The sequence below is a fragment of the Mobula birostris genome, chromosome 27 (genome assembly GCF_030028105.1).
Source record: "Mobula birostris isolate sMobBir1 chromosome 27, sMobBir1.hap1, whole genome shotgun sequence".
Taxonomy (NCBI): domain Eukaryota; kingdom Metazoa; phylum Chordata; class Chondrichthyes; order Myliobatiformes; family Myliobatidae; genus Mobula; species Mobula birostris.
Window position 1 is genome coordinate 9,723,869 of NC_092396.1, and position 13,962 is coordinate 9,737,830.

The 13,962-nt window shown below is 46.2% G+C and overlaps 1 protein-coding gene across 3 annotated transcripts in view; it reads right to left on the reverse strand.

Annotated features, from left to right (window-relative positions):
* casz1 (castor zinc finger 1) overlaps nt 1–13,962 on the reverse strand; it is a 497,282-nt gene that overhangs the window by 31,054 nt on the left and 452,266 nt on the right. For all 3 annotated transcript variants that reach the window (XM_072244987.1, XM_072244989.1, XM_072244986.1), the window contains 3 exons: nt 13,351–13,668; nt 6,008–6,206; nt 785–956 (listed from right to left, as the gene is read on the reverse strand). In XM_072244987.1, coding sequence (XP_072101088.1) covers nt 785–956; nt 6,008–6,206; nt 13,351–13,668 — 689 coding nt within the window. The remainder of the gene's footprint in view (nt 1–784; nt 957–6,007; nt 6,207–13,350; nt 13,669–13,962) is intronic.

Sequence of the window (13,962 nt, forward strand, 5' to 3'; positions counted from 1 at the left end):
GCGTGGGTTTCCTCCGGGTGCTCTGCTTTCCTCCCACACTCTAAAGGTGTACCGGTTGGTCATTGTAAACTGTCCCATGAGTAAGCTACAGTTAAAAATTGGGGGATTGCTGGAAGGACCTATTCAGCACTGTAGCTCAACAAACAAACAAATAAATAAACAAAGTCCACCTCTTTGGACTTGCCCTGACATTTCCTTAGTTGACTTTCGGCTACGAAGGATCCAATAATTGAAAGAGTACAGAGAAAATTTACCAGGATGTTGCGAGGACTGGATAATCTGGGTTATAGGGAAAGGTTGAATAGGTTCGGATTTTATTCCTTGGAGCATAGGAGAATGAGGGGAGTATTGATAGAGGTATACAAAATTACGAGGGGTATACATGGGGTAAATGCAAGCAGGCTTTTTTCCTACTGAGGCAGAGTGAGACTAGAACTGGAGGTCATAGGTTAAGGTTGAAAAGTGAAATATTTAAGGGGGATCTGAGGTGAAACTTTTTCATTCAGAGGGTGGTGTGAGCTGCCAGTGGAAGTGGTGGATGTGGGTTTGCTTGCAACATTTAAGAGAACTTTAGATAAGTACACGGATGAGAGGGTTATGGAGGGACATGGTCCAGGTGCAAGTCAATGGGACTAAGCAGAATAACAGTTTGGCACGGACTAGATGGGCCGAACTGCGCTCTATGACTCTATCATGCACCGTGGGACGTTCTGCCACATTGACGTCATTACGTAAGTCCCTGCTGCTGTAAAATGGGTCCCTCTTTTGCCCCTTGGTTTCTCACCTAGCCTGCCACACTCTTCCCGCTTGGTGAAGTACTTGAAGCCATTGGCCGCTCGTCGCTCAGCCTTCTCGTGCTTTTTGATGTGCCAGGGGAGCTTTGTAGTGATGTTGGTCACAAAGTTGCAGAAGGGCCGTAAACAGTGGTAGTGTCCTCTCATACGGAATTCACATTGCTGCAATGAAAGAGAAGCATCTTGTTAGATCACAGCAAGCTTCCGACATTATATAACATCTGCCTGGGCTCTCCTATCCCTATTGAGCCTGAATCATTAGCTACAAATCAGTCAGGCCAGGCAGCATCTAAACACAGGGTTCTGCAGATGCTGGGAACCCAGAGCAACACACACAACATGCTGGAGGAACTCAGCAGGCCAGGCAGCATCTATTGAATAAACAGTTGATGATTCAGGGCTGGAAAGGAAGCGGAGATAAGTCAGAATAAGAGGGTGGAGGGAAAGGGAAGATATACAACCTGGCAGGTGATAGGTGAAGCCGTGTGGGGGGGGGGAGATGGGTGGGGGGGGAGGAGGGAGGGAGGATGGAGTGAGAAGCTGGGAGGTGATGGGTGGAAAAGGTAAAAGGCTCAAGAAGACGGTAGTTGACAGGAGAGGAGATGGGACAAAGGGAGAAAGGGAAAGAGGAGAAGCACCAGACGAAGGTGATAGGCAGGTGAGGAGAAGAGAAGGGCTAAGAGGGGAGTCAGAATGAGGAATGGGAAAAGCAGGAAGCAGGAGGGGGAGAAATGATCAGAAGTTAGAGAAATCAATGATCATGCCATCAGGTTGGAGGCTACCCTGACGAAATATGAAGTGTTGCTCCTCCAACTTGAGAGTGGCCTCATCATGGCAGTAGAAAAGGCTGTGGACTGAGATGTTGATATGGGAATGGGAAATAGAATTAAAATGGGTGGCCACCGATTAAAACAGCTAGTAGATTTCTTTTCCTGAAGGTCATTAGTTCCCTCCCTCATCTCAAGGGCGTGCAGGCTGGTTGGGGTGACTTGTCACTGTAAATTGCCCTGGTGTGTGGGTGAGTGGTGGATCATGTTTGGGGGCGGAGGTGTTAATGGGATTGTGGGGAGAACAGGATTAATGTAAAACGAGGAACTTGTTCTTGCAGAAACGTGGCTCCAGAACAACATCTCCTGCACCATCAGTCTTCAGGGCCATCCCACTCAGGGGCTTATTAATATCATTTTTTGTGACTGTATATGCTATCGTAACTATTTGTGCTGTGTGCTGTGAGTGACTGTGGGTACTGTGTTTTGCATTTTGGTCCCGGAGGAACACTGTTTCATTTAGCTGCATAAATGTGTTAAGGTTGAATAACAATTAAACAAATTCATATGAACTTTTATATACTTATTAGAGAGTGTCTGATAATGAGGATCAACATGGTGGGTTGAAGGGTTTCCCTCTGTGCCACATGACTCTATCTCCTGTTGGAACTCATTAGCTACCATTACTCATCCTAACTCAGGTAATATTGTCTGTCCTTAATTGCCTTCTGAACTGTATACCCTGTTGGGCCATCTCAGAAGGCATTTAGACCATAAGACATGGGAGTATATTAAGCCATTCGGCCCATGGAGTCTGCTGTGCCATTCCATCATGGCTGATTTACCTTCCCTCTCAATTCCAATCTCCAGCTTCTCTCCGTAACCTCTGACTTTCTTACTAATTTATTTATTTACTGCGCTACAGCGTGGAATAGGCCCTTCGGGCCCTTTGAGCCACACTGCCCAGCAATCCCCCGATTCAACCCTAGCCGAATCACGGGACAATTTACAATGACCAATTAACCGACAGACCGGTACGTCTTTGGACCGTGGGAGGAAACTGGAGCAACCGGAGGAAACCCACGCGGTCACAGGGAGAACGTACAAACTCCTCAGAGGCAGTGGCGGGAATTGAACTCGCGTTGCTGGTACTGTAAAGTATTGTGCTAACCACTACGATACCTATCAACCTCTGCTTTAAATGTACCCAATGAATTTAGAAGCAAACCACACAATTCACTATGACATATTAAGTTCCAGATTTTAATTAATTTCTCTGGCTGAATACATTAGTTCAGACCTCTGGATTGAGAGTCCAAAAACTGCTCTGGTATAGCGTCCTATGCCATCCTGGGAATGAACATGGACACATCACTGATGCCTCTAGTCATTCATGGGTCAACTACTCAATCAATGTTCTTCGATTGGTTACTGTGCTGCTGTCTTTAACCTCGCTCCCTGTGCCTTTGCTCTAAATGTCACCAATTAGTCATCCCTCAAGGGTGCACTCCATTTTTAGCTGAGTGAGTGACGGTGAACAGTTCCAGTTTTACAGGTTTTTTCCACTTCAAGACAACCTCTAGGAATCTGTGAACTTCAGGTGTTGAAGCAGAATAAATCTTACACCAGCTGAATGGGAATTTCTCTGAGCAAACGAAAGGGCAGGAAAACAAAAAACAAATGCTGTAAAATTTGTGTTAGTCACAAGGACAGGCACAGATCTAAAAAAAAGAGGGAAAAAGCATCTTTGAGTCCAGAGTGACACACACAAAATGCTGGAGGAACTCAGCAGGTCAGGCAGCATCTATGGAAATGAATAAACTGTTGATGTTTCATGCGGAATACCTTGATTAGGGACTGGAAAGGAAGGAGGAAGACGGCAGAATAAGAAGGTGGGGGGGGGGGAGGGTAAGGAGTCCAAACTAGAAGGCGATAGGTAAAGCCAGGTGAAGGGGCAGTGTAGAGATTCACCTCTACCAAAGGAGGTGTAAGGTGCTCCTTCCCTCCACTAACCTGCAGGTCACCCTTGGGCAAGGCATAGCACCTGTTAAGCCTCACTGATCTGAGTCACGTGAAGTCAAGGGAGGAGGAGGTGGATGGTTGTATGAGCAGCTGGTGCATATCACAAGTCCTGGTTATATGACCACTGGCGCCAGGCAGACAATCTCTGAAGAGTATTGATAATGGCTGGGGTTACCTATCTTGTAAAGACACTGCCTAGAAGGCAATGGCAAACCACTTCTACAGAAAAATTTGTCAAGACCAATCATGGTCATGGAGACCATGATCACCCATGTCATACAACACGGCACATAATCTGATAGAAGAGAGTGGACCACGGGAGAAAAGGAAGGAATGGCACCAGAGGGTGGTGATGGGCAGCTGAAGAGAAGAGGAGGGGTAAGGGGAGAGCCCGAATGAAGAAAAGAGAGAATGGGGGGGGGGATAAATTTCTCAATGTGGTTTTGATATTTGTTATGAAGTGGATCTGTTAGGCATCTGACAGATAAAAATGCAAACTGAATGCTGAGACCACGGTGTGGACCCTGCTAGGTTCACCGTTGAGTCAGAATGAGTCGGGGGGGGGGGAGAACTCTGCCATTCTTCAGCCACCCATTTTACACACCTCATTTCAATCAACTCTGCTCAGATTCTGCTGCTCACCCTTATGCTGGGGGTGGAGGCACTAAGCAGTGGCCAATGACTCCCAGAACCTACATGTAGGAGCAATCCAGAATTCCGAAGGGAAGTTACCTGGAGGAGAGACCCAACGTAGATTGGGGAACCACTTTGTCGAGCCTTTATGGCTCCATCCAGAACAGACAGGATTTCCCGAGGCCACCCATTTTAATTCCACTTCCCATTCCCATTGCAACATGTCAGTCCATGGCCTCCTCTACTGCCACCATGAGGCCTCTCTCAGGTTGGAGGAGCAGCACTTTGTATTCAATCTGGATACCTTCCAATGTGATCACATGAACATCGATTTCTCTAACTTACGGTAATTTCTATCTCCTACTTTTCCTGTCTTTCCATTCCCCAATCTGGCTTTCCTTTTACACCTTCCCTTTCTCCTGTGGTCCACTCTCCTTTCCTATCAAATTTCTTCTTTATCTCTTTACCTTTACTTCTTCCACTTATCACCTTCCAGCTTTTTTACTTCATCTACCTCCCCCCCTTAGCTGGCTTCACTTATCACCTTCTAGCTTGTACTCGTTCTACCCCCCCCCCAACACACCTTATTCTGGATCCTTGCCCCTTCCTTTACGTTCCTCAGGAAAGGTCTCAGTCTGAAACGTTGACCCTTTATTATTTCCACAGATCTACTGAGTTCCTCCAGCATCGTGTGTGCGCTACTCTCGGAGGAAACCTAAATAGTCATGGGGAGAATGTGTGAGCTCCAGACAGACATTGCTGGAGGGCAGGATTGAACCCTCATCACTGGAGCTGTGCCACTGCTCCCCACCCGCCCCCATGCCGGCCTGTGGATTTGAGATTAAAGGCTCGCCCTTGATGTGAGAGTAGGTGGTGTGGGTCTATGGCAGAAGCCTCGGTCCACCCTGTCCATCAGAGCTCATTCTAGTGGTGGCTAGCTTTCATTGGGATCCAATCCTTCATTGCTTTAAACCGGTAAACCGGTTAATGATTTTCACAAGTACTAAGGGTCACTGAAGCCGAAGGCCAAGGGTCAGAGCCCTGAGTCTGAGATTGTTCTGCCAAGCATTGTGGGAGTACCACATTGGCCCTGGAATGTGTGACGGCACTTGAGGACTAACCCCAGATGAGAATCAGGTAAATATACATATTATTATGTATTGCAATGTAGTGCTGCTGCGTAACAACAAACTTCCATAAAACTCTGCAAACATGGTCAAGAGGTTCAATGGTTGTTCAGACCAAACATCAGAATGGGGAAGAGATGTGATCTAAGTGACTTGACCGTGGAATGACTGCTGGTGCCAGACAGGGTAGTTTGCATATCTCAGAAATTGCTGATCTCCAGGGGTTTTCACACACAACAGTCTCTAGAGTTTAGAAAGAGTGGTGAGTAAAATGACAAACATCCAGTGAGCGACAGCTCTGTGGGTGAAAACAGCTTGTTAATGAGGGAGCTCAGAGGAGAGTGGCCAGACTGGCTAAAGCTGACAGGAAGGTGACAGTAACTCAAATAACCACACATTACAACAGTGACGTGCAGAGGAGCATCTCCGAGTTGAACCTTGAACTGGATGGACCTCAGTGGCCACTACATCAGGTACAGGAGGTCACTGAGTGCACATCACAGACAAATGACACACAATTGGCATCTTAAGCTTTTCAGTAGCATCTTTTAGGCTGTTTTGGGGGGAGGTTTCGGTCTAAGGGAGGACTCAGATGGTACAATAGTCTAAAGATGACCATCAGCCAGGTAGATCCACCATCAGGGGGTAAACTGAGTCTGCTTACCTGATTTGGACAGAGACACTGCAGAGAATAGTAGGAGAACTGGTCACGCACGTTGACCAGGTTGTTGTTGGGATTGATGTGGTCTAGACAGTGTGATTCTGCTTTCCCAGAAGTTTTACAGACGTATTTGCAGTTTCCAAACAGACAGTGGAAGTGGAACTTGTTCGAGTATTTGCAGTCGGTCGCCAGACAGGGATCGCTATGGGAAAATAAGAACAAAGTTGGATAAAACTTATGGTGACCGGGAAGGAAGACCTGCATTTCTATCGTGCCACTCCTGGATGCAAGGCATTCTGAAACTTTTGGATCCAGTGAACTTCTTCCTGAAGTGTTAGAAAGAAGGCAAAGAGCAATACATTAATGACTGAATGTCTTGGTGACATTGACAGGGGAATAAATATCAAGTAGATCATTGATATACTTGAGCAATCGGTTTAACCTTTCAACTAAAGGAAGGCATTCCCACTGTGAAGTCCCCCTTCTCCATCTTCCACAATTCAGGTCTCCCTCTGTTCTCCAACTCCCTCAGAGAGGGTCTCCCTCTGTCCATCTCCCACAGTGAGGGTTTCTCTATGTCCATCTCCCACAGTAAGGGTTTCTCTATGTCCATCCCCCACAATGAGGTCTCCCTCTGTCCATCTCCCACAGTGAGGGTTTCCCTCTGTCCACCTCCCACAGTGAGAGTTTCTCTATGTCCATCTCCCACAGAGAGGGTTTCCCTCTGTCCATCTCCCACAGTGAGGGTTTCCCTCTGTCCATCTCCCACAGTGAGATCTCCGTCTGTCCATCTCTCACAGAGAGGGTCTCCCTCTGTCCATCTCCCACAGTGAGGGTCTCCCTCTGTCCATCTCCCACAGTGAGATCTCCGTCTGTCCATCTCTCACAGTGAGGGTCTCCCTCTGTCCATCTTCCACAGTGAGGTCTCCCTCTGTCCATCTCCCACAGTGAGGTCTCCCTCTGTCCATCTTCCACAGTGAGGTCTCCCTCTGTCCAGGAGGAACCAGTTTTAAAATTTTCTGTTTGGATAAGGCAAACTTCATCCAAATTCCGATATGTGGCACTGGAGTCATCTAGGAGATGTTTAAAGTGTGACAGAAGTAAAATTTTATACATGTGCAAAGTTTGTAGCAATTGAAGTTTTGGATTTGGGGCTTGTTGTATGGTTTACTTGAGGGTTGTTGTACGAGTTAGAGGGTGTGCTAAGAGAATAATTCCCACTGGGCACTGCAATCCTGCAGAAGCCCTAATCAAAATCAGAAGTTCAAGTTCAAATGATCAAGTTACATGTCACCATATACTACCAGGAGATTCATTTTCTTCTGGGCATTCACAGTAAATACAAAGGAACGCAATAGAATCAGTGAAAACTGCATACAAAGGCACATAGATAACCAGTATGCAAAAGACAACAAACTGTGCAAAAGAAAAAACCCCCACAAAATTATTATAATAATAATAATCAATAAATGAGTAATAAATATTCAGAACATGAGTTGTAGAGTGTTTGAAAGTGAGTTCATAGGTTGTGGAATCAGTTCAGTGATGAGGTGAGTAGAGTTATCCACTTCACTCTGGTTCAGGAGCCTGACAATCGAATGGTAATAACTCCTCCTGAACCTGAGGGTGTGGACTTGAGACTCCTGTACCTCCTTCCTGATGGTAGCAGAGAGGAGGGAGCATGGCCTGGATGGCGGGGGTCCTTGACGATGGATGTAACTTTCCTGCAACAGCACTCCTCGTAGATGTGCTTAATGGTGGGGGGCTTTGACTACGGTGGACTGTGTTGTACGCACCACTTTTTTTTAATAGACTTTTCCATTCAAGGGCATTGGTGTCTCCATACAAGGCCGTCATGCAGCAAGTCATTATACTCTTCACTGTGCTTTTATAGAAGTTTGTAAAGGTTTTAGCTGGCATGCTGAATCTTTGCAAACTTCTAATAAAGTTGAGGTGCTGCCTTGCCATGAGAGGTAGGCAATAAATATTGCATTTGCCAGCACCACCCGTGCCCCACAGGAGATAATTGTGAAAAATGTTTCCTGAGTAATGAGGAGCCAAAAGAGCATGTGCCTCGGAGGGAATCTCCCCTCCCCTCCTGTGGTTTGAACTTGGTGACAATTCCCCTTTAATCAGAATATTATAAATAATAAAGAATTTCCCACAAATAAACAGCAGGTTATTTCCCCATGCAGCTTTTCTTCCATTCCTCTTATTGCTACTACAACTCAGCGACAGCGGGAAGGCTCTGTCAGCGTATAAATTGAATCAGAAAAGCCACCTCTCATAAAACGAGACCCCCCCCCCCTCACTAATTCCCAGTGGGTCCTGGAGATGTGCTGCGTAGTTCCTTTGGACACTATGGGCAACATATCAGACATTAACCCTCTGCTGCTTTCAACACAGTTCACTGGACAGTACATGGGAGGACCTGGCTTCTTTCAAAATTGGAACAGCACCATCAAACCCTGACATAAAATTCTGTTGCCTTGATTATTTGAACTAAAATTGCCACTGTCACTTCTACCTTATAGATGACAGATCACCGTGTGCAAGCTTAAAGCATTAATCCAGCCACATGGGCTTGTATATTGAACGTTTGTGTTTCTTGACAACCACTAACCCCTTTGACAGAGCTGGCTGCATAATCTATTTTCAGGTATCTGTTATTGTCTGTTTGACATATGACACTAATCCGTTACCTGACTGTAGTTATGTGATTGATACTGTGAACTTTCTTACATCATGGAAGTTTATAATCTACATTTATCACTGCCACTTCATGAGGATCGGAGGCAGCTGTGGATGTCGGAATGTCTCCAGGAATTTACAGCTGCCATTAAGAGCCTCAAAACTGTATGCATTATGAAGCGTAAAAGACGCAGCAAGGGGGAATGCAAAGAAATACTGGGAGGAAGTACTGTGCAAATGGGCATTTGTTCCTGTGGTAAATCTGAAGGTGCATGAAATCCAAAGCAACACACACACTAAATGCTGGAGGGGCTCAGCAGGTCAGGCAGCATCTATGGAAAAGAGTAAACAGTCGATATTTCAGGCCGAGACCCTTTTTCGGGACTGAGAAGGAAGGGGGAAGACACTGTAATAAAAAGATGGGGGGAGGGGAAGGAGGCTAGCTGGAAGGTGATAGGTGGAGCCAGGTGGATGGTTAAGGTCAAGGGCTGGAGAAGAAAGAATCTGATAGGAGTGGCAAGTGGACAATAGGAGAAAGGGGACCCAGGGGGAGGTGAAAGGCAGGTGAGAAGTGGGGAATAGAGGAAGGAAGGGGGGGAACTTTATTTGCCGGAATAAGAAATCAATATTCATGCCAACAGATCGGAGGCTACCAAGACGGAATATAAGGTGTTGCTTCTCCACTCTGAGGGTGGCCCTGTCTTGACACAACAGGAGGCCGTGGACAGACATGTCAGAATGGGAATGGGAATCAGAATTAAAACGTTTGGCCACTGTGGTTTGGCTTATTGCAGGTTTGTTTCTTTGACTGAAAACCAGAGTGGATAATTTATTGGATATTTTATTTATTATTATTATTTTATTTTTCTTTTAGTATTTGGACAATTTGTCATGTTTTGCACATTGGTTGTTTGTCTGCCTTTGTGTGCAGTTTTTCACTGATTCTGCTGTGCTTCTGGTATCTATTCTGAATGCCCACAAGAAGATGAATCTCTGGGTAGTACTTGGTGACTTTGAACTTGAACTTTGAACTCATTGTTCTTGAGAAAGTCTCATGAGCATCCTTCTTGAATTAATACAGTCCTTCTCCTGATGGTACTCCCACGTTATCGTTGGACTTAGAAAGCTGGGATTTTATGACCCAGCAATAGTGAAATATTCCAATGTATGATGGGATGGTTGCCTGAGGTCGTCATAGCCAGGGGGGACACACGGGAGATAAGCTCCCACTGCTTATTACTGTAAATGCTCCCAATGGTGTGTGTCTCAAATAGCCCCTAACAACAAAACTTATTTCCTAACTTCTAAGCCTGGCAGAGCTGTTTCTACTGACAGGAGAATGGGAAAATACAGGTTAATGGCACCTTAAAAGCATTCACCAGGCAGATGGGGCTTGTCAGCCAAGGCTGGCGGCTCATCCAGGAGAAGGAAATCGCTGACCTCACACTTCCGCTGCCTTCTGGCTCTACTCACTCAAGGGGGAGGCTTAGGGAGTAAAAGCTCCGAGGGAAAAATCTGGAGCTGGAGTCCCTGAGGCAGTCCTATGTTGAGTTCAACACTGACTGACAACTCCTGCGATGTCACTGGTGCCAAACGGTATTGGTCTCTGTCAATCCTTTAGATTCACCACCTGCGTGGAGAGAGAGAGCCTGCTACATTGACAACAGCTTGCTCTTCCCTGCCTTGCGTGTCTGTAGTTGTGAACTTCCCATGATTCAGGACATTTACAAGGACAGGTGTGTAAAAAGGTTCATCGGGAACCCAAGTCACCCCAACCACAATCTATTCCAGCTGCTACCATCCGGGAAACGGTACCGCAGCATAAGAGCCAGGACCAACAGGCTCCGGGACAGCTTCTTCCACCAGGCCATCAGACTGATGAACTCACGCTGACTTGCGTGTACTCTGTATTACATTGACCGTTCTATTTATCATAAATTATTATAAATGATTATGCTTGGACGTTGCATATTTAGACGGAGACGTAACGTAATGATCTTTACTCCTCATGTATGTGAAGGATGTAAGAAATAAAGTCAATTCATCTGGAGAGCTGGGACACAATAACAACACATGACTCTGACCAATGGATGGGATGTCATTTGGAGGGGGACAATGCAGACACCGACAGTCCTTCCCTGAAGAGCTCAAGGTTGCGAACTTAAAACATAAAAAAAAGGGGCAGGAGTAGGTCACTCAGATTCAGAGTAACATAATAAATAAAGGCATCCGTTAGTCTTGCAAGACCATGGATCTGTGCCTGGAAAGTCTTCACTCTCCAGGGCGCAGGCCTGGGCAAGGTTGTGTGGAAGACCGGCAGTTGCCCATGCTGCAAGTCTCCCCTCTCCACCACACCAAGGGAAGGGCATTAGGACCCATACAGCTTGGCACCAGTGTCGTTGCAGATCAATGTGTGATTAAGTGCCTTGCTCAAGGACACAACACATGTTGCCTCGGCTGGGGCTCGAACTCACGATCTTCAGGTCGCTAGTCCAATGCCTTAACCACTTGGCCACGTGCCCACACATGCCCAGAGTAACATACACAGACATAAAATACAGGGGGAACTCTGCAGGTCAGACAGCAGCTATGGAGAGGAATAAAGAACTGATGTTTCAGGCTGAGACTCTTTATCATGCACATGCTTTCATGTTCTGGTGAAGGGTCTTGGCCCCAACCGTTGGCTCTTTATTACTCTCCACAGGTGCTGCCTGCCTTGCGGAACTCCCCCACCATTTTGTGTGTGTTAGTCTGGATTTGCAACAGCTGCAGAATCTCGTGTTCACTGTTCAGACTGAGATTAATTTACATGGATTTATCACATATACATTGAAACATACAGTGAACTGTGTCATCTACATTAATGACCAAAACAAATCTTCGAATCTGCACCACCATTCAATTAGACCTTGAGGGATCTTCTCTCAACACCATTTTCCAGCTCTACTCCCATATCCCATGATACCATAAGCATCCAGAAATCTGTTGAACGTTCTCTTGAATGCAATCAATGACAATTCCTCCATAGCCTTCCAGAACAGAAAATTCCTAAGATTCAACATCTATTCAGCGAAGAAATTTCTCCTGATCTCATTTCTTATCTCTAATTGTGAGAGTTAGGCCCTGATTCTTCTCCCTTTCTTACCCGGCATCCTCTTTAAGGATGTGCATGTTTCAATGTCATTATCTCTCATTCATCTAAACTCTACAGAATGGAGGTCTAGACTACTCGATCTCCTCATATGGCCATCTCAGGCAATCTTCACTGTATACTCTCCATGATGTATACACTCAGTAGTCACCCTATTAGCTAGACCTGTACACCTGCTCCTTAATGCAAATATCTAATCAGCCAATCATGTGGCAGCAGCACAATGCACAAAAGCATGTGGACATGGTGAAGAGGTTCAGCTGTTGTTCTGACCAGACATCAGAATGGGGACAAAATGTGATCTAAGTGACTTTGACTGTGGAATGATTGTGGTACCAAATGGGGTGGTTTGAGTATCTCAGAAGCTGCTGATTTCCTTGGATTTTCATGCAGAACAGTGTCTACAGTTTACAGAGAATGGGCCAAAAGGCAAAAAAAAAAATAAATTCAGTTAAGCAGCAGTTCTGTGGGTGAAAATGCCTTGTTAATGAGAGAGGTCAGAGAATGGCCAGACTGGTTCAAGCTGACAGGAAGGAGACAGTAATTCAAATAACCACACGTTAACCACAGGCGAATGGTATGCTGGCATTTATAGCGAGAGGATTCGAGTACAGGAGCAGGGAGGTACTACTGCAGTTGTACAAGGCCTTGGTGAGACCACACCTGGAGTATTGTGTGCAGTTTTGGTCCCCTAATCTGAGGAAAGACATCCTTGCCATAGAGGGAGTACAAAGAAGGTTCACCAGATTGATTCCTGGGATGGCAGGACTTTCATATAAAGAAAGACTGGATGAACTGGGCTTGTACTTGTTGGAATTTAGAAGATTGAGGGGGGATCTGATTGAAACGTATAAGATCCTAAAGGGATTGGACAGGCTAGATGCAGGAAGATTGTTCCCGATGTTGGGGAAGTCCAGAACGAGGGGCCACAGTTTGAGGATAGAGGGGAAGCCTTTTAGGACCGAGATTAAGAAAAACTTCTTCACACAGAGAGTGGTGAATCTGTGGAATTCTCTGCCACAGGAAACAGTTGAGGCCAGTTCATTGGCTATATTTAAGAGGGAGTTAGATATGGCCCTTGTGGCTACGGGAGTCAGGGGGTATGGAGGGAAGGCTGGGGCGGGGTTCTGAGTTGGATGATCAGCCATGATCATAATAAATGGCGGTGCAGGCTCAAAGGGCCGAATGGCCTACTCCTGCACCTATTTTCTATGCATGTTTCTATGTATGTTACAACAGTGGTGTGCAGAAGAGCATCTCTGAACGCACAACATGTTGAAACGTGAAGTGTTGTGCATTCAGAGCAGAAGATGTTGGTGTGCCTAATCGTGTGACCACTGAGTATAACTATACCTGTCCTTCGGTAAGGGGACCCATACCGCACACTGACTTTGCGCAGATCAGAAGTCAACCTTGATTAAATTGCTTGAAGACAGTTGTGGTTGAGTTAATCCTGCTGAAAGTTTGTCAAACATCTGTGGTTATGGGAACCTTCCGTACTCACTTTTCCTGAAACTGCAGGAATCCTGGTTTGACCTGAGGCTTTGCGTTCTCCAGGGATGTGGTTGCCAGGGAAGACGTCGCCAACGTGGAGACGGGGAGCTGAGGGATGGAAGCCGCCAGCTGTTTCCAGGTGAAGAGCGTCGGGGTGGTGGAGACGACCGTGGGGCTCGCTGGGGAGACCTGCACAGCTGCAGCCGTTACCATGGCGATGGGAGGGAATGCCGAGGTGCCAGAGGTTCTGTTCTCCACTGCAATTGGGCTGGAGAAACAAGGTTCCGACTTCACCTTCACCACCCCGCCGTCGGCTCGGAAATGGAAGCTACGGAAAAGGGAAATAGCTTGTCAGTCAGCCGCGGATTTAAAGAGACAGCGCACCCTCAGGTAGCACTAACTCTGCTAGGCCCTGACAGATGCACAACAAAATTCTAGCCATGAAAGAAAAACGAAGAGCTACGAGGGAGGGAAGGGTTAGATTGATTTGAGAGTAGGTTAAAAGGTCAAGTGAACATTGTGGGTCGAACAGCCTGTACTGTGCTGTAATGCTCCATGTCAAGAGTAATGGCTTGAAAAATGTGGACTAAGCTTATTTCATAACTTTGGCTTTACACGAAGA